This window comes from Notamacropus eugenii, chromosome 7 (assembly GCF_028372415.1).
Source record: "Notamacropus eugenii isolate mMacEug1 chromosome 7, mMacEug1.pri_v2, whole genome shotgun sequence".
Classification (NCBI taxonomy): Eukaryota; Metazoa; Chordata; class Mammalia; order Diprotodontia; family Macropodidae; genus Notamacropus; species Notamacropus eugenii.
The window spans coordinates 61,713,015-61,733,781 of NC_092878.1; the positions used below are offsets into that span (position 1 = coordinate 61,713,015).

The 20,767-nt window shown below is 40.9% G+C and overlaps 1 protein-coding gene across 5 annotated transcripts in view; it reads left to right on the forward strand.

The window, feature by feature from the left end:
* The window catches only part of ADCK1 (aarF domain containing kinase 1), a 216,528-nt gene that overhangs the window by 177,844 nt on the left and 17,917 nt on the right, over nucleotides 1-20,767 (forward strand). For 4 of the 5 annotated variants that reach the window (XM_072623681.1, XM_072623683.1, XM_072623685.1 and 1 more), the window contains one exon: nucleotides 7,406-7,522. The exons of the other annotated variant lie outside the window; for it this stretch is intronic. In XM_072623681.1, the coding sequence (XP_072479782.1) occupies nucleotides 7,406-7,522 (117 nt within the window). The remainder of the gene's footprint in view (nucleotides 1-7,405; nucleotides 7,523-20,767) is intronic. 5 annotated transcript variants of the gene reach the window in all.

Here is a 20,767-nt window from a genome sequence, read left to right on the forward strand (position 1 = left end):
AAGCCTGTTGTAAAGATGTATTGTATGGGGATGGGTGTAGATTTCTATAAGTCAGGGTGATATTTGCCAATATGTGGATTTATAAAATTTCCCAAGTTAAGAAAAGGAAGAATGTGACACTATTTTTTGTTGTAGTCATATGGTCTAGTATCTAGTAAGTAATTTGAGCTCTGTATAGGAAGGAACTACAGTATATTTCCTCCCAAAGTAAGCTTATGGTTCATAGATTTAGATCTGGAAGAAGGCTTACCAGGTCATCTACACCAACCCTCTTGTTTTCCAGATGAGGAAACTGAGACCCAGAGAGAGTAAGGCTCTTGCCTAATATCCCATCAATAATAAATAGCAGAGGTGAAATTTGAACTCAGGTCCTCTGTCTCTACAGCTGCTGATCTTTTCACTGTTACATGACTTCTGCCTAAAAGCCTTCCTTGGGTGGGGTGGGGGAGCTAGGTCTTCCTTTTTCTTTTTCATTTTGTTTTCGTCTTTTCCATTTTTGAGTTTCAGAGCTGAAGATATCTTAGAAATCACCTTGTCCAACCTCTTTGTTTTACAGATAAGGAAACTAAGTCACAGAGAGGTTAAATGACTTACTAAAACTATAGGGAATCTTAGGATATAGAACTGGAAGAGGGACCTCAGACATTATCTAGAATCTCAAAGATATAAGGGAATTCGTTTAATCCAACTTGTCCATGAAGAGAGATCCCCTCTGAAACACCTTTGACAAGTGCTTGTTCAGTCTCTGCTTGAACACCTCATTGATAAGGAACTTACTACTTCCTGAAAAAAAAATCTCTTACCCTTTTGGATATCCTGGATCATTAGGAAGTTTTTCCTTCTATTGAGAAACACTTATCTTTCTGTAACTTTTACCTCTCTTATTTCACCCCTTCTATTATCTAGAGTTAGAATAAACTAAATCCGAATTTCACTGATAGCTCTTCAGATATTTGAGGATACGTATCATTTTTTCCCCAAGTCTTTTCTTCATCAGATTAAGCACTGCCTGTTTCTTCATCTGATCCTGCTGTAGTATCATCTCCTGTCTTCTCATGATCCAACCTGTTGTATGGATGATAAAACTTAATAGCCCAAGAGGGGCAGTGATTTAACCAAGGTCACATATTTTGACTCTCTTATTATCTTTCCCATTAGGAAGTTTGACAGAGACAACAGAGGAAGGGAGGGTAGCTTAACAAAGATGTTGGGGTGCAGTCAGTGTGCCTCAACTGATACCATGCTCCAATCCCTCCCACCTGTTTGTGGATCTTGGGGCAAGGCTCTTGACCTTCTCTACCTCTGCCAAGCCAATTTTCTCTTAACTAAGCAGTGAGCAATTTAGCATTTTATAGACATTTTAGTGTCACATCCACTGAGAATCACAGTTCTCTTTGAGTTTCCATGACAAATCCTCTTATTTCCCACATCTGATATGTCTAACAGGCTGAAATGAGAGGATTCATCCTACCCATCAGGATGGAAGGAGTTGTGTTTAAAAAGAAACTGGGTTTTGGGGGGAAAGATATAAATGAAGTGCAGAATGTGTGGTGGTAGACCATATCTAGGCAACTGATGGCCTGTGTTAAAAACCCAGAACCTCTCAAATCTCTCATTTTCTCTTTATGTTCAGTGCTATTTATCTGGCATTTTCTGTTTGCTGGCTATCCACGTGAAGTTTAGTTCTAGAGTTTTAATTTTCTCTTTTCAAAGTCTCAGGATCTCAGATAGAGGTTTCCAGTGTAGGTTTAGATCTGGCAGGGACCTTAGAAGCCATTTTGTACAGTCCCCTCATTTTACAAATAGGAATGAGGCCTAGAGAGGTTAAGGGACTTATCCAAGATCACACAGGTAGTAAGTACAATTATCTCTTCCATATCATGAGAGTTAAGGGCATGGAATTCCTGTGATCTGGAAAATTCATGTAAAATTTTTTTGGCCCTCCCTATCAGAGAAGTCTGAATTATTATGGAATTAAAAGATATAATATGTTGATAGTATACAATGCTATACAAATATGTTGTACATTTCTGAGTTTTTAAACTTTTTCTGTCATCTGCTGGCCTCTATGTGTCATCTGTGGCTTCCACAAAATTCAGAATAAATTCCAATTTAATTTCTTATGCCAACCCATGATATATAGAAACTGTGATGGGGAAAGTCACAGTGTGAAAGGACTAACTGTAGTAGAACTAAGATTTGGACACCACACCTGGGACCTCTTACTCCAAAGGTAGCAGGCTCTCCACTATACCACAGTGCCTCTTTAATAGTTTTACCCAAGTGAATGAGAGGCAATTTTGTTTAAAAACAAAATGTATTTTCTCATTATCTGGAAGCTATGGAAAACTCTGTAATTCTTCAGTAAAAAATGCCAAGTGTAAATTTTAAGCTTCAGGGGTCACAGAGATCCACTTCTTTGGACAAAGAGCTAGGGTTCCAATTTGCAAAATAGTAAGAGAATGATTCCTGTGTCACCAGCCTGGCTTGTTAGAAGCCTTCAGGTAAGGAGGAGTACCTCACATCTGTTATCTCATTTGTAGTCATACTATTTCATGGCATCTTAGGACAGGAATTATTTTTCCCATTGGTAACACCAAGATTTGTATGTATTAAATGACTTAACCAGTTTCAGTGGGAGGTATTCTTTGTACGTATTACACTGGTTACTTCCTTGAATTCTTTTCCCCTCCTTGAGCTCTTTCCTGATTTTGCCTTTCCTGGCTTCTACCTTTCTTCCCACAAGGTCAAAAGATGGGAGGGGCTAGTTTATGAGTTGGAATCAACCTTTATGTCAGGTCCAAGGCCAGGGTAAAACTCGCTAATGTTTGAAAAGGAAGAAACTTCGGGATTTACGCCCAAACCAAAAGGCTTCTTCTCTAGCATCCTGATCTTGGAGACACCTGGAGGAGGCATAGCCAAGACAGCCCTACACCAGACAATCTTGACAACAGTGAGGGACCACTGTACAAACTATCTCAGAAAAGGAAATTATTCCCCCCCAAAAAATAGAAAAAAAAATCACAGATGGTATTAATATTTCTAAAACGGAATTGTAAGAATTTCAGTAACAGTAACCTCTTTGTCTAACTTTTATTTCATCATTAATTTTTTTTCCTTGATTTGCCTCCAACTCCTTTGGATTTCCTTCTCCATTACCACTTCTCTCCTGCCCCAACCCTTATCTGACTTTAGTTTAATTAAGGGCTGTATCTTCCAAGAGACCCCATAGCACCCATCCGCTATCTAGGGTACCTTGGAGCCCCAGGAACTCATTGGAAATGTAGTCCCCATTTTTGAGGGAAGAGAAAGAAAGTGGAGGAAAAGGGAAGCAAGGCCTCGGTTTCCTTTGACTGCTGCAGGTTCATCCTTAGGGCTGGCTTCCTTTAAGCCCCAGACAATGAGAGGAAAGAGGGATGAGGTCTCTGGTAACTGGCCTTTTAATAGTCTCCTATGCTACTTTCTCATTGCTACAAAATAGTTATGACAATTATCTCTATGTGTGTAAAGAATATCTTTGATGAAATTAAAAGAAGGAAGTCTTTCTTAGATACCATGTCTTCATTCAAACAATTAGAAGATCTGTGTTTCTTATTTGTTGATGAAAAAAAGCATTTGACCCAACAGAGTGGAATGCAGCCTTAAAGACTCTTAGAAATATCAGAGGTGTCCGCTAAAGTTATAACATCCAGCTGTTGTGGTGGGAAGAGCCCTCATTTCTAACCCCTCTTCTATTCTGGAAAACAGTGGAACTGAATCCTCCCCCAGGGCCAGTTCAGAGTATGACTTTCACTTTGGGTACCACCTTCTCCTCTCTGCCTACCTCTCTTCTCACTTCAGGGACTGGAGAGTTAATCTGCCACGTATAACAATTACCTCACTTTTAATCTAGGAGTAGTATAATGGCCCTCAAGTCCATCTGGTCTCTTTCTCTGCTATGTTATGGAGTTTCTGTCAGACAAAGGACAGCTAGGTGACTCAGTCGTTAGGGTGTTAGCTCTGGAGACTGCAGGACCTCAGTTCAAATTTGACCTCAGGCACTTACTAGCTGTGTGGCTTTGGACAAGTCACTTAATCCTGTTGCCTCAGTTCCTCATCTGTAAAATGAGCTAGAAAAGGAAATGGAAAATCACTCTAGTATTTTTGCCATGACAATCTCAGGTGGGGTCATGGAGAGTTGGACATGACCGAAACGACTCAACAAAGTCAGACAAAATCATAATAGCTCGGCCTCCAGTTAAGTAAACTCCTAACATGTACAGAGCTTTAGTTTTCTGTCCTAATTTAAATTTTGTATATTTCCAGCTAGTCCCTGGTTTCTTCCACTTCTCTTTTCTCAGAATACCTGCATTCTACAGACATGTAAGATAAACCTTTCTGTCTAATCATGGGTATTTGTAAGGAGCAAAATCAGGGTACAGTTAGCATCTTAGATAAAAAGAAATAAGAAAAGAATATATGAAAGCATCTGTTATTTATATAGATACAGTGGGAGGTGGCTGTGGAAATAGTAGAAGTTTAGGAACATGCTTCAGTCTTTAAAGGTGAATATAACTGGTAATTTCAATCCCAGTTCTTTGTTAGGCCAGCAGGGACCTAATGATCCACTGTAATCTTTTCTATCTCTCTCATATCTTAACTCGCCTTTATCTGTCTCTTTATTGAGAGTAGTGATTATTTCTTTCTCATTAATAGGCAGTTACTAAAATTGAGGAGACCCAAGCTTTTTTCCCTGTTCTATTTTCTTGTCTGAAGCCCAGTCTCTCTGAAGGACAGGGCTGATGGAAGGTAGGATTAGCATTCTGAGTTTTGCTACTCCACCCAACTAGATCAGACTTTTAATCTAAAATGAATTCCTGGCCATTGTGTTCTACTCTAATTTGCCTGAGTCTCTTTGTCACTCTCCCAGTCCCTCACTGGAGTCAACCCACTTCTTTTTGTAAAGTCCATCTATCATTTATTGGTAACCAATCAGAATTGATTACCATCTTCTGGAACATCCACTTTTACAAGGCCATATAAACACATATGAGTGTGCTGTCATGGTGATATTTAGTCCAAGAGAAAGACAGCCTAATGACCATTCCTTTTATTAATAAAATGCTAGCATTATTAATACAATGATTGATTACCCAGAAATTATGTCTCTCAAACTTTTAAAAATGTACTCTGTTTCTCATTGTTCATCACCCCTCTGTCCTGATCATTTCATTAAGTCCCAGGTAGGGGCAAAGAATGCTGCCTCCTCCACTGCTTCTTCTCTGGCTCTGTTCATACAGTCCCAGCACCTTCTGCTGTCTTGAAAATTGTGACTAAAGCCCTTCTTCCTGCTCAAAGATCGCAGTAGTTCAGATTTTTACTCAGGGCTATGAAGAAGAGATGTTGCTCTGAACTACAGATCCCAGAATGCTGGTCAGTGTTCAAACTGCTATTGCAAGGTCCTACAGGTTTTTTTTCAAATACAACCATAGTAACTCCATTGGTCAGTAGTTCATTTCAAATGAGTCCCAGTGTCCAAATGGAAGGAAGGATTCTTTATAATTGCTGAGATCCTCCAAATGCCCCTGTTTATAATGTGCTTGTTTCATCAGACTACCCCAAATGATAAAAGTCTCTTCAGTGAGATCCATGATTATTTAAAGGAATTTGGTATAAACAACACTCACAGAAAAAACAAAACAAAACCTAAGTGAATGAGAAATGCCTTTTGTCCAGACTGTGACATGCCGTTGAATAACTGTGCTGTTGAGTTAGAGCATTAACACATCAGTTGGACAAGCACTTCAGATGGAAGTAGGTTGAGCCCATAGTTGAACTAGGAAGATGAAAGTAGTCCGCATTGCATTTGAGAGATTGTTTAACACTGTTAACAATTCTAAACTGCTTCCAGGTGCAAAGAACTCCCCTTACTTCCCTTATGAATACAGATGTTCTCCCAGTGATATGCTTTGATTGAAGATCTTAGACCATCACAACTTATGAGGAATTAAATTTGTGGGTGACCCAGAAGGCAATGGAGACACATGTTGTATTCAAGTCAACTGTGGCATATTTCCAATGATTAATTAACCTGTGCTTAGGAAGTGGTATAAGGGATATCGCTGAAGAAAGGTACAGCTTGAAGGGAAAGTGAACTGGTCATTGGCTCAACCAAATATTACCCATAGATAGCCTGAGTATTCCAATGTTCCTCTTGAAATGTAAAGAAGCCTAAAAGAAGGCCTTCAGCATATTGGGTAGATTCCCTGTGGGGTATCTTTGGAAGAACATGGATAAGAATCGTATGAGATAAGTAATGAATATGCTGTAATCTGTATCTTTGGAGGGAATACCCGTATTCATGAAATCAGAGCTTGGATGGAGCTTTGAAGCTTAGTGGATAAAACACTGGACTTGAAGTCTAAGCCCAAAGCCTACTTCTGACAGTTTCTAGCTGATTGAACAAGCAAGACATTTAACCTTACTCAGTCTCAGATTCTTCATTAGCAAAGTTTAGAATATAGATGGCCTCTTAGTTCCTTCCGTTCAAAAGCTATAATCTTATATTTACATAGGTATATTTACTTTTTTGTGTATTTACAGAAGGATTTGCAGTGATAACCATGGACCTTGATGAAATTCAGCTTCTTGCCAAGTTCAGGGGGAATCTATGGTTGGACTAAGTGTGAAATATCATCCCTTAAACAACATTTCCTTTCAGAGCCCATGGGAAAGTCTTTTTTCCAATAGTCCCATTGTATAGCTGGATAAACTGAGGCAGATGTATTAAGCAATGTGTCTGAGGTCACTCAGTGTTGTTCAGTCATGTCTGACTCTTTGTGACCCATTTGGGGTTTTCTTAGCAAAGACACTGGAGTGGTTTGCTATTTCCTTCTCCAGCTCATTTTACAGATGAGGAAACTGAGGCAAGCAGGGTTAAATGACTTGTGCCAAAGTCAAGCACCTAGTAAGTGTCTGAGGTGGGATCTGAACTCAGGTCTTCCTGATTTCAGGGCTGGTGCTCCATCCACTGCACTACCTAGCTGCCCCACTTGCTCAGTGAGATAAATCTAAAAGTTAGGATTTCAAATTTCCAATCCTAGGTTGTGTTCCACAGTAATGTCTGAAAGTTACCAGTGCTTCCTTTTCTAGTACTGAAAAGGGATCATCTTAATAGAAATGTGGAGTCAAGCTAAAGGGAAGACAGTTAAAAATATCCTTTCACCATGATCTCATTTCTTTGTGCCTTATTCCCCACTAGTGATGTATTTCCTTCCTTTGCTGGCTCAGTGTGGCCTCCTTTGTTCTATCCATAAAGAGAGGCCTTCCATTTTTCTACTTGCCATGCCCCATTGGAGTCTCCTCTTAGGACTCGCTTCCTTTGTTCCCCAAAGACTTCTCTGACCATCATCTGGCCCCATTTTAGGTCCCTCGCATTTACTGGGAGCTATCAACTCGACGAGTCCTCCTGATGGAATTTGTAGAAGGTGGACAGGTCAACGATAAGGCTTACATGGAGAAGAATCAGATTGATGTCAATGAGGTAAGAAGAACACTTTGGAGGGGAGAAGGCGAGGGCTTTGTTTTGGCCTAGGGGTGCCCAATTTAGAGCCATACTACAGACTCACAGCTGGAGATCCTTCTGCCTTACGTTACTGAACTGTTGCCTGAAGAAGGAACATGATGGCTGTATCAAGCTACAGGACACACATCGGGATTCGGAGATCAAATTGGAAAATGTGATTTATTTCACGTTTCACATAGGGGCCCTTTCAGCTCCCCAGGGTAGAGAAGACCCCACACAGAGCCTTTCTCTCTCTCTCTCTCTCTCTCTCTCTCTCTTCTCTCTCCTCTCTCTCTTCCTCTCTCTCTCTTCTTCTCTCTCTGTCTCTCTCTTTTTCTCTCTCTCTCTGTCTCTCTTTCTCTGTCTCTCTTTCTCTTTCTCTGTCTCTCTCCCCCTCTTCAAACATAAGAAGGCACATTGCAGTCTCTAAGGCCTTTCTTGTCCAGTGTACTGCCCCTGCTACTTTTCCTTCTGTAAGGTGAGCCTTGATTTCTCTTCACTTGACATTGATGACCCACAGATCTGACTAGCTACCCAAGAACAATGGCATGAAATCAGTTGGACTCTGCCCATCTGTCCTTCTCTGGAGTGCAGAAGCAATCTGTCTTCTTTCCTCACCTCCACAGCAGAGATTTTTGAGACACCAGGTGAAAAAAGGAACCACAGGTCTGAGAGGTTTCTGTTGAGGTTGAGAAAGTTAGGCTAACTAAGCTTCTGTGGATGGATCTGGGACATTAATCACATAAAGCAGGGCTGAGTGTCCCCTGTGGCATCCTTATCATTGTCAACACACAGCCTGGTTCTTGGGAGTGTGAGTAGAGAGTTGGAGATCATATAGCCCATAGTCTTTACTTCACTATAACATGGTTGTTTTCCCACCCAGGCTAGCCACTTTTTTACTAGACACTGTTGCATCAGATCTTATTTTTATATCCTTATAGTTTTATGTACTTGAGGCAGCTATGGGGCACAGTGGTTAGAATGCCTAGAGTCAGGAAGACTTGAGTTCACATCTGGCCTCAGACACTTCCTACCTGTGTGATCCTGGGCAAGTCACTTAATCCTGTTTGCCTCAGTTTCCTCATCTGTAAAATGAACTTGAGAGAGAAATGGCAACTCTAGGATCTTTGCCAAGAAAACTCCAGATGGGGTCATGAAAAGTCAGACATAACTGAAACAACTTACTAATAGCAAAAATTTTATGTATGGAGTAGCAAAAGCTACTCCAGCATAATGACTTGCACTTAGATGACTCTTGAATGGAATTCATTAGGTAGCCTTCCTGATTGAACCTGAGAAGTTGGAGTGGCATTCCAGCAATAGCCCTTCACAACCTGGCCCCTTCTTGCTTTTCCAGATTTCTTACATTTTACCCCTGTCCACGTACTCAGTGATATTAGCCTTGTTGCTCTCCCTTGTACACTATACTTCATCTTCCATCTCTGTGCTCTTGCACTGACTGTGCCCCCTGCCTAGATTGCCCTCTTTCTTCATTTCCAACTCTTGGTTTCCCTAGCTTCCTTCAGGACTCAGCTCATAACCCACTTCCTTTATACTTTTCCAGTCTACCCTCCTTCCCCTCTTCTTGTCATCGGTTTCTCTCTAAGATTATCTTGCATTCATAGTCTGTATATCCTACATTGTCTCTTTGCCTTTCTTTTGATTCCCAGTCTTTAGCACAGTGCCTGGCACAAAGTAGGTGCTTAATAAATGTTTATTGACTGACTAGAACTATTGAGGAGTAGACTAAGTGCCAGGAATCACTGAGGCCCACTGTGACCTCTTACTAGTGTGCCCTTCCCCCAGTGTGTGGGGGAAGTTATCCTGGACCTTGTCTTCAGTGAGAGAAGAGGGTAGGAGAAGAAGGAAGAGTGAGGGTATGTGATAGAAGAAACCTTAGGCCAAAGGTCACAGAATCACTAGAGTTTGGAGTTGGTCATATAATCCAAACATGAGCTGGGAAGGAATCCTTTCTATGACATCAGGGGAAAACTGTCCAAAATTAATCAGGGCCCAGTCTTCCATATCCTGCTGATTTCAGACCCTAACTGGGGGCCAGCCTGGGGGAGCAGGGAGATGGTATCCTGCTGGGGAAAGAGGGAGAGGGGTGTGTCTCACATGTGCTGACTAGCTTATTTCCATGAACACATCTGACTCACAGTTCTTTGGCTGCTGGGATGTCCCAGGTAGTCTGAGCACATAGATGCAATATCCATCTTTATATACACACAGTTTCACGTGCACTTAGATACATCCACTCATTCCCTTACCACCCTGTATAAATAATCCCTAGCTTTGGTGGGGGAAAAGGAAGGAGCTTTGGCTAAGCTCAGCTTTTTCTCAGGCGACCTTAAAGGTGGGCTGAGCCTCTTGCCTCAGAAATGGAAAGGATCCCCAGGCCCTCCCTCCTTTTCCAAACAGGTTGGTGACATTTACTTAATGCCTACTCTGGCAGGATTATCATTAAAGCTGCTCCCAAAGCACATTAATCTCTCTGGATTCTCACTGGTGCAAGGCTGTAATGGCATTTAATCGGAGGAGGCTTTGATTTTTAAAGACAAATGCAAACACTACATGATCTGTTAGTGGTACTGTTGCTGGTTCATGACTGAGAGTGTTTGCTGCTGGTTAGGAAGCTGATAGTGGGATATAGAAATATAGCATAGAGAGCACAATTTGCTCTTGACACATCCAGATGGATTAGTTGTCGAAAGACTTGAGTTCAAATCCTGACCCTACCATTTATGACTTCCATGACCTTGTGTAAATCATATTTCACCTAACCTCTGTGGGTCTTAGTCCCTCATCTGTAAACTGAAGGGGTTAGACTGGGTGGTTTCTGAGGTTCCTCCTAGATCTAAATCAGTGATCATGTCAATTATGGTTCAGACACGTGGGGAAGTGGGGTTTGGAGGAAGAGTGAGCTGAGATGGGTCATCATAATAATTCATTGTTGTTGCTCAGTCACGTCTGACTCTTTGTGACTCCATTTGGGGCTTTCTTGGCAACGATCCTAGAGTTGCCATTTCCTTCTCCAGCTCATTTTACAGATGAGGAAACTGAGGCAAAAATGATGAAATGACTTGTCCAGGGTCACAATCTAGTAAGTATCAGAGGCTGGATTTGAACGCAGGAAGATGAATCTTCCTGATTCCAAGTGCAAAGCTTTATCCACTCTGCCACCTAGCTGCCCTGCATCGTAATAACAGCTAGCATTTATAAAGTGCTTTAAGGTTTACAAGATACTTTACCGGTGTTATCCCATTTGATTTTCACAACATCCCTGTGAGGCAGGTGCTATTATTATCCGCATCTTACAGATGAGGAAATTCAGGCCTGAGAGAGACAAAAATGGTTAAATGACTTGCCCAGGGTCATAAAGCTGGTAAGAGTCTGAGGCTAGAGTCTTCTTATACCCAAGTCCACTATCCACTCCATTCAAGCCACTTAGCTTCCTCAGGGTAGAAAAGCCTTCCCTCATTCTATCCTAATTTACAAGAGTAGACTTTCTATAATGAAAGTGCTATCATAGGTTAGGAAAAAATGAATGAATGAATGAGTCCATCAGCAAGCATTTATTCACTGCTTGCTATGTGCTGGGCCATGTGCTAGGTGCTACAGATACAAAGTAAAAAAATGAAACAATCCCTGCCTTCAAGAAGCTTACATGCTGTGAGAATGAACCATATGACCTGGCAACAGCAACAGCAAACACTTATTAAATATCTACCTTGATAATGGCTAAGAAATAGAGTGGTGAATCAGTGGAATAGGTTAGGTATGCAAGACACAACAGTCAATGATTATAGCAATCTACTATTTGATAAACCCAAAGACTCTAGCTTCTGGCATAGGAACTCATTATTTAACAAAAACTGCTGGGAAAACTGGAAAATAGTGCGGCAGAAACTAGGCATAGGCCAACATCTTACACCCTACACCAAAATAAAGTCAAAATGGGTACATGATGTAGTACTGATACTATAATCAAACTAGGAGAGCAAGGAATAATTTACTTGTCAGATCTATGGAGAAGGGAAGAATTTATGTCCGCACAAGAGATAGAGAACATTATGAAATGTAAAATTTTGTAAGATTTTGTATTACATTAAATTAAAAAGGTTTTGCACAAAGCCAGTGCAGCCAAGATTAGAAGGGAAGCAGAAAGTTAGGAAATAATTTTTACAGGCAGTGTCTCTGATAAAGGCCCCATTTTTAAAATACATAGAGAAATTTATGTCAAATTTATAAGAATATGTCATTCTCCAATTGATAAATGGTCAAAGGATATGAATAGGCAATTTTCAGAGGAAGAAATTAAAGCGATCTATAGTCACAGGAAAAACTGCTCTAAATCACTCTTGACCAGAGAAATGCAAATCAAAACAACTCTGAGGTACCACCTCACACCTATCAAACTGGCTAACGTGACAGAACAGGAAAATGATAATATTGGAGAAGATATGGGAAAATTGGAACACTATTGCATTGTTGGTAAAGTTGTAAATTGATCCAAGCATTCTGGAGAGCAATTTGGAACTATGCCCAAAAGGCTATAAAATTGTGCATACCCTTTGACTCAACAATACTGCTTCCAAGACTGTATCCCCAAGAGATCATAAAAATGGGAAAGGGTCCCACATGTACAAAAATATTTATAGCAGCTCTGTTTGTGGCAAAGAATTGGAAATTGAGGGGATGCCCATCAACTGGGAAATGGCTGAACAAGTGGTTGTATATGAATGTAATGAAATACTATTGTGCTATAATAAATGATGGGCAAGCAGACTTCAGAAAAATCTGGAAAGACTTATATGAACTGATACTAAGTAAAATGAGCAGAACCAGGAGAACATTGTACACAGAAACTACAACATTGTATGATGACTGAGTTGACTTAGCTCTTCTCAGCAATGCAACACAACTTTGCTATTCTCATTCAGAGAAAGAACTTTGGAGGCTGAATGCAGATGGAAGCAAACTATTTGCTCTCCATTTCTTTTGTTGTTTTGTTTCTTCTTTCTTGTGGTTCCTTTAGATCATGACTAATGTGAACATATGTTTAATATGAGTGTATAAGAAGAGCCTATGTCAGATTGCATGCTGTCTTGGGGAGGGGGGACGTGTGGGAAGGGGAGAAAATTTAAAACTCAAAATCTTATGGAAGTGAATGTTGAAAACTAAAAATAAAAAAAATAATCACTTATTTTAAAACCTACTGTAGGCATAATATTCTTTCTAGATGTTAGAAATAAAAAGACAAAAATGACAACTCTGCTCTCAAAAAAATTTACACTGTTTTGCAGAGAAAGTGAACATATATATTGTTTAGTTGTTTTTCAGACGTGTCTGACTCTTTTGTGACCCTTTTTGGGGTTTTCATGGCAAAGATACTGGAATGGTTTGCCATTTCCTTCTCTAGCTCATTTTACAGATGAGAAAAGTGAGGCAATCATGGTTAAATGACTTGCCCAGGATCACACAACTAGTTAAGTGTCTGAGTCTGTATTTGAACACAGGTCTTCCTGACTCCAGGGCTGGTTCTCTATCCACTGTGCCACCTACAAGCCTCCCCATCCCCACCTTGACTCTAGATTTTTACTAGCTCCAAAAAACCACTTGGGATTTGTGTTATCAGGAAGGCTCCTAGAGAAATTCTCATTTAGCCTCTTGGTGCCTCAGTTGCCATTTCCCCTAGAATTTTGATATTTGAGTGGATTCTCAAATCCACTGACTTTAGGATCAAGTCAGATCAAGGAGAGACAGAGCAGGGCAGTGCTTTTATCCAGTCTTCTTTCATGATGATGGTGATGATAAAAATAGGGGCTAGGTCCTGGACCTATGATTTTATTGGTACAGGGAACCCTAGGTGAGTAAATTCCCTATAAAATTTGTAAAATTATGTAAAATGAGGGAATCTGATTTGATAGTCTATAAAGTCTCTTCCATCTCAAAGTCCTGTGATCCTTAAGATGCAAAACTCCGAGGTCCTGTTTGCAAGGCAATCCTCAGGTCACTTACCTGCAGTGAGTATGTTCTGGGTAGGACATTCAAGCCCTTTGATTCCTTTGTCCAATACTGTAGAATACAGTATCCTTAGTATCTGAAAAGGGAGACATACCACTAATCATTGCTGAGCTATGGTAGTTTGCTTGATTGAGAGGCAACATACAAGTTAAATTCTTTTAAACATGGCCCATCCTTAACTGACTTAACATTAACCAGAGTCAGTCACAGAATAAAGAGACAGCACACATTCCCCCATGCTGTAGTTCCAGAGTTTCTGTATCCAATGACATCATCTTGGCACCCTGAAGTTTCTATAGAAGATAATCATGTAAACCCTGAGAGGGTGTGAGGGGTTTTAGGGATGAAACAACCTACTAGATATAATCAAGTAAGTTATGAGTCTCATAGAGACAGCCAAGTGAAGCAATCTCAGAGTCTGAGAGACTTTAATTCAAATTTTTCCTTAGACACTTAACTAGGTGTGTGACCCAAGGCAAGTCATTTAACTGTTCTTTGCCTCAGTTTCCCTAGATGTAAAATGAAGTTAATAATAGCACCAATCTCACAGGATTAAATGAGAGAACATGCACAGTGCTTTGAAAACCTTAAAAGCAATTTATAAATGCTAGCTCTTATTATTGTATAGCATCATACGATGGTATAAAGATATTTAGATGGTACCTACTTCATTTTAGCTAAGACTTACTGATGAAGCTTTCAAATGGGTATTTCTTAATACCAGAGTAGCTAACCCCAACCCTGAACAAGTCACTTAACCTTGATTACCTCCAAAAAGCATTGGGGAACAAAGAGGCAGCAGCATCTGATATCATAATGAGAAGATACTCTTTAAAAAAACAAAGTAGGGGCCAGCTAGGTGGCCCAGTGAATAGAGCACCTGCCCTGGAGTCAGGAGGATCTGAGTTCAAATTTGGCCTCAGACACTTGACACTTACTAGTTCTGTGACCCTGGGCAGGTCACTTAACCCCAATTGCCTCACAAAAACAAAGAAAAAAGTAGTTCTACCATTCAAAGCCCTTTATAACGTGTCCTGTTCCTACCTTTTCAGTCTTCTTATACTTTATCATTCTTCTCCTCTCCCACCTCACAACATACTTTTCAGTCTAATGGCTTCCTGGCTGTTCCTCACCCAAAACACTCCATGTCCTAACTCCAGGTATTTTTGTTGTGTGTCTTCCATGCTTGGAATGCCCTTCCTTCTCTCCACCTCTGGTTTCCCTGGGCCTCCTTCAAGTGCCAGCTAAAATCCCATCTTCTATCACAAGCCTTTCCCAAACTCCTTTAATGCTAGTGCATTCCTTCTGTGATTATCTCCATTTTATCCTGTATAGAGTTTGTTTTTATGTCTTCATACAATCAATTATGAGCATTTTGAGAGAAGGGACAGCTTTTTGCCTTTCTTTATATACCCAGCCTTTAGCACAGGGCATAGTAGGCGCTTAACATATGTTTGTTGACTGACTGAGGGGCTGGTTCTGGGCTCCCCTAAGTCAGTTGTCAAATTATTTCCACCCCATTTCACTTGAGTTGTCCCATCCCACTAGCAACCTAGCCTAGCCCAGTCCTGCTTAGCTCCTAGGGCTAAGATGAAACGAGGCCAGCCTGAGGGGGCTGATCCACTCCTGCAGGTCTCTGCTGACTGATTGCCATCTTTCTCATGATCTCATAGACTTCAAACCGGAAAAGACCTTAAAAGTCATATCATCCAGTTCCTTTATTTTACAAAGGAGGAAAGTGAACCCCTGAAGAGTAAAGTGACTTCCCAAAGTCACACACTGTAGTAAAGGGCAGAGTTGAGATTCAAACCCGAGTCCTGATTCCAAATCCAGTGTTCAGAGTACTAAATAAATGTGAGCTCTTTATTATTATCAGGGAGACAACATGGCGAGTGGATAGACCTGCCTTCCACGCTGGGAAGACCTTGATTTAAGTTATGCCTCTGGTACACACTGGTTGGGGGAGCCTGGGCAAGGCTTCTAATGCCTGTTTGCCTCAGTTTCCTCCTCTATAAAATGGGGATGATAATAATAGCACCTGCCTCCCAGGATTGTGAGGATCCAATGAAATGATAATCACACAGTGATTAGCACAGTGCCTGCCACATGGTAAGTACTCTAGAAATGTTAACTGTGTGAGCTCTTGGTGCCTTAGGCCAGTGGTGTCCAAGTCAGGTAGAGACAAGGCCACTCCTCTGTACCGAAGGATCCTTGTGGACTGCATGTGGACTTGGTTTTAAAATGTAATGTTATTTATGTTTCATTGTATTTTTATTTACTTTGCTAAATATTTCCCAATTACATTTTAATCTGGTTCAGACCCTACTAGGGAGTGTTTAGGGCAGCATTCAGCCAGTATATTTGATACCTCTGCTCCAGGCAATTCTGTATAACTCTCAGCTACTGAGAAGGTGCCTTATTGTAGGAAATTTACTCACCTGGGGGCTCCACATATCAATAAAATCATAAGCCCAGGGCCTATCCCCTATTTTTATTATCACCATCATCATGAGAGAAGTCTGGGTGAAAGCATTGCCCTGCTCTGTCTCTCCTCAGACTGACTTCAGAGTCCCAGAATCCACCAGAAATACCAGCATTCTGGAGGATGTGGCAGATTCATCCTGGAGCCTCATCACCTGCCTGTCACAGGCCCTTGGGGAAGCTGGCTGCCTGTTCTGGCCTCCATCTGCTTTTGTCTTTTTAGATCAAGAGCAGGTATCGCTTCAGGGCCTAATCCAGGGATCATATTTGCCAATTACTTTAAGAGCTGGCGACAGTGACTCTCATTGATCTTGTTAAGAGTAAAGGTCGGATTGCAGCTTGTTTCTCTGGGCTCAATATTGCCTCCTTGAGCCAAAGAGCTACTATTGATTGGCGGACCTTTATCGAAGGTTAATTGGATTTCAGTGAGTGTGTTTAGGATCCTGCTGGTACTGGAGAACAATTTAATTTGCGTGAAATTAGCAAAGAGAAAAAGGAGAGAGTTGGGGATGGTGGGTTGGGGGAGGGCTCTGACTGGGGCCATACCAGGGGACAATTCTATTGTAACACTGGATATCTCTGGAAGAAAGTAGTCTGGTAAGGAGACTAGGAAAAGGATGATAATTCCTACTCACAAGGCAGAACCACCCTGAAGCAGAAAGAGATGTTCTACTTCTGTCCCTCAGACACATATATTTCTGGTCATGGCTGACATGGAAATTTGTTTTGCTTGAGTAGGTTTCTTAGGAGGATTTTTTTTTTCTCTCTCAAAAAATTTTTTGGAAGAAATTGGGATATTAAGTTGGGAGATGGAGATACAGGCTAGCAATAGGGTTATAAAAATGAAAAAAAAATTCAGAAAGCAGGTTATGGGAGCATTTTTTAAAAATGCATATAAGAGAACAGAAGGAAGGTCAGTAGGAAACACAGATAAAGCTGAACAGCTTTGAAAATAACAGATTGAATTTGTTACATGCTTATAGGCAGAACCAAGCTATAGGTGGTACAATTTATAGCTGTATGAATGATCTTGTTTTTCATTCTCTTTTATGCTTTGTATATAGAAAGACTCCTCTTAGTTGGTGTTAAAGTTGAAAATAAATTTTTAAAAAATTTGTGTCTCTCAGCACAGTACTCCCAAATAAGCAACAACATTCCAGGAGGAACCTTTGTTTTTCTGAATCTGATTCTTCCTAGGATCATGGGTCATCTGGTGCTCTGCACCCATTTTATAAATAAAGTAATTGAGGCCAGAGAGGTTAAATGATTCTTTCCAAGATCACATAGGTGGACACGGTTGGGATTCAAACCCAGGCCTTCTTACTCCTTACCCTAGTGGGGTGGGGACCTTTGGCCACAAGGTCACATGTGATCCTCTAGGTCCTCAAGTGCAGCCCTTTGACTGAACTCAAACTTCACAGAAAAAAATCCCCTTAATAAAAGAATTTGTTCTATAAAACTTGGATTCAGTCAAAAGGCCTCATTTGAGGGCCTAGGAGGCCATGTGTGACCTTGAGAGCACAGGTTCCCCACCCTGTATACTATACTACTACTCTGGCCTTGCTCAGGTGCTTAACCCCTTCTGAATTCCTGTCTTCCATGAATTAAAAGACTTATCTGAGGATCATTGATTTCCAGCTCCAATGGATCTTAGAAGTCACCTAGTCCAACCCCCTCCTCATTTTACAAATGGGTAAACTGAGGCTCAGTGTGCTAATGAGACCCTTCTCATTACTACATATGTATTTGATAAGGATGAAATTAAGAGATTTGAGCCATACATTTAATAACTGAACCACTGAAAAGATAACATTCCTGCTAGATGCATGTTCTTACTCAGACAAAGACACTCCATCTCTCCACAGTGGCCATCTTCTCTGACTGTCCTCCATTCCCAGAATGCTGTCCCTCCTCACTCTACCTTCTGGCTTCCCTGGCTTCCTTCAGGTCCCAGCTAACATCTCACCTATTACAGGAAGCATTTCTTCATCCCTCTTAATTCTGGTGTCTTTCCCTTTCTTGATTATTTCCTATTTATCCTGTATATAACTTGTTTGTACATAATTCTTTGCATGGTATCTTCTTCATTAGATTGTGAGCTCCTTAGGGCAGGGACTGTCTTTTGACTCTTTTTGCTGGGCACATAGTAGGTGCTTAATAAATGTTTATTGGCTTACCGACCTATGACTATGAGGATCTAGATTAAGAGAGGAGATGAGGGTCTACAGTACATACAGCAAGTCATGAGTTCCTGTGTTTCTTTTGAGGAGATGCTAAGCTTGCATGCAGTAGGGGAAGAACCCATGAAGGACTCCAGCAGGAATATGCCCATGCATCGTAGTTATGTAGTAGAAGGTACTGAAGCAGAATTGAGGCGTCTTAGTATCAGATCTAGGCACTGCTACATGTTCACCTTTGTAATTTGGGGCAAGCCGAGTATAAAAGGAGGAGGAGGATATTACATTACTTGCCACTTAAGGTTATCGTGCAAACCAAATGCAGTGATGTAGGTGAGTTACTATCTAAATATAAGCTACTGTCATTATTCCCTTGGAAACCTTGGAGTGTCCGCCTTCCTTTTGCTGCCTACTTCCCTGTCTCCCTTGAGCACAGGGACCTCAAACTCTCTACTTTCTTAGTTCTTCATTAAGATTGATGAAGACACAAAGTTTGAGGACTCTGTGCTCAAGGGAGACAGGGGCATCTCTCATTCAAAAAAAAAAAAAACCAAACCAAAAAACTGAGCAGCAGCCAGGCCACATTTATTCTCTCATGTTCCCTTGCTTCTCCCCTGGGCGCGGGGGGAAATTGTGGAACTGGGTAGTAGTTTCTCTGTGTTTTCTGCAGCGATTAGCATCAGGAGATGCTCTGGAGGTTGAATCCGAACAGGTGAGAAAATATAAAGGCTCTGTCCACTTACGGTGCTAGAATGGCAGTATTCACTCACCTCTTTCCAACTGCTCTTGAAAAGCTTGGCAATTTTTATGGGAAACAGCACAGCACATGGATTTCTAGGGGGTTCCCTGCAGTAGCAGCTGAGAGCAACTGATATAATTATAGCCCCTAGCCTTCCTCCTCATTTTGCCAGTTAAATGTCTGCTGAGAAAGGTGGGGGATTATTGGAAGATACGTAGGGAGGAGTCCTTGCACCCATTCTGTAGATGGGGAAAACTGCGATGAAAAGGATGAAAGAGACTTACCTAAGAGGAGCCGGTGTTAGGCACTCCTGGCGCTCGTGTTTCCTAGCTTACTTCTTCCCCTGATGGTATTGGTTTTGCTTCTAAGATGCTCCAGAGAACAAAAATAGACTATCCTTTGGGAGGTGGTTACAAATTAATCCAAGCCGTTATGAAATAATTAAAGACTTTCCGTCAGTTCAAGTTTTGAGAAAAATCTAAAAATAACTCCTTGATTTAAATATTATTTACTAAAATTAATTCTTTACTCAGCCTTTTTATAGACTTCTGTTTTCCCCCTACTGCTACAGAAGAATGGTATTGTGTAATTACTTAAAAATGACTTACATGAGTGGCACATTCTTTTTACTAAGAAAAACTAAGAGAATTGTCACCTCCATGGAGCATGTACTGGTGTGCGAGGTTAATGCTGTTGGTTAGCCAAATACGCATTGGTCTCCCAACAGAACTCAGACAAAATATCTTCTCTGAATGACTATTACCTTGACCTATGGATTCCTTGTAGAATCATGAGCCATAGAACCTTGAAAAATCATCTCTTCCCCTTCCCCTGCCTTCAGATAGGTATAGCACCTAATTCTTTTCCTGATACATTCACTCGACTTCTAGAGGCATCTTGGCATGCTAATGTTTTTTTATTCAGCTGTGTTCCAAAGCATGAATCAAGGCTATTGGAAATAGGACAGAAATATCCAGTCATATTACCTAGCATTTGAATCCTTGATGCATCAAGAGCTGATCTATGAAGGGTCAGGAGGATTTTCAAATTACTGTGAAGAACCCTCTTCTGCCTTGGCAGCATGCCTCTTTGTCCTAATGAGTCTACTACCTGCTTCGTAGATCTTACTAAGTAGATCCTTCAAAGAGGATGAGTTTCTCATGTAGAGCACCCAAGAAACTTATTTCATGATGAGGTCCCTAGTAGATAATAGTCTCTTTCTAGGGAGGCATGAGGTGATATAAATTACTCTGAATGTGATTTTGCTTCCCCAAGTATTGTTATACAGATAAACTTTGGTTCAAGTGAACATAAGTGGCATAGTGGAAAAAGAACTAGACAAACAATAAGGAATACTGAGTTCTGATCCAGATTCTCCCACAAACCAGTTATGTGACCCTGGGCAAGTCATTTCAAATAATTATTGAATTTAGAGCTGGAGGAGACCTCAGAGAACATCTAATCATGCAATCACAGAATCTCAGTTAGAAGAGACCCTTCAGAGATCCAACAATTGTCTCCATCTCCAATTGTCCAACCTGTACTTCACCAAGATTCCCTGTAATGACATGACTGAAAATCATTATCCTGCCTCTGCCTGAAGACCTGCAGTCAAAGGGGGCCTCTTGCTTCCCAAAGCAGCCCCTTCTGTTTTGATGCAGCTCAAATCATTGGAAAGTTTTTCCTTTTATCAACTCCCTCATCTTCCACATACTACTAATTCTGCCCTCTGAAGTCACAAAGAACAAATCTAATCCCCTTTCACTTAAAAGCCTTTCAGATATCAGGAAGATTGCTAGC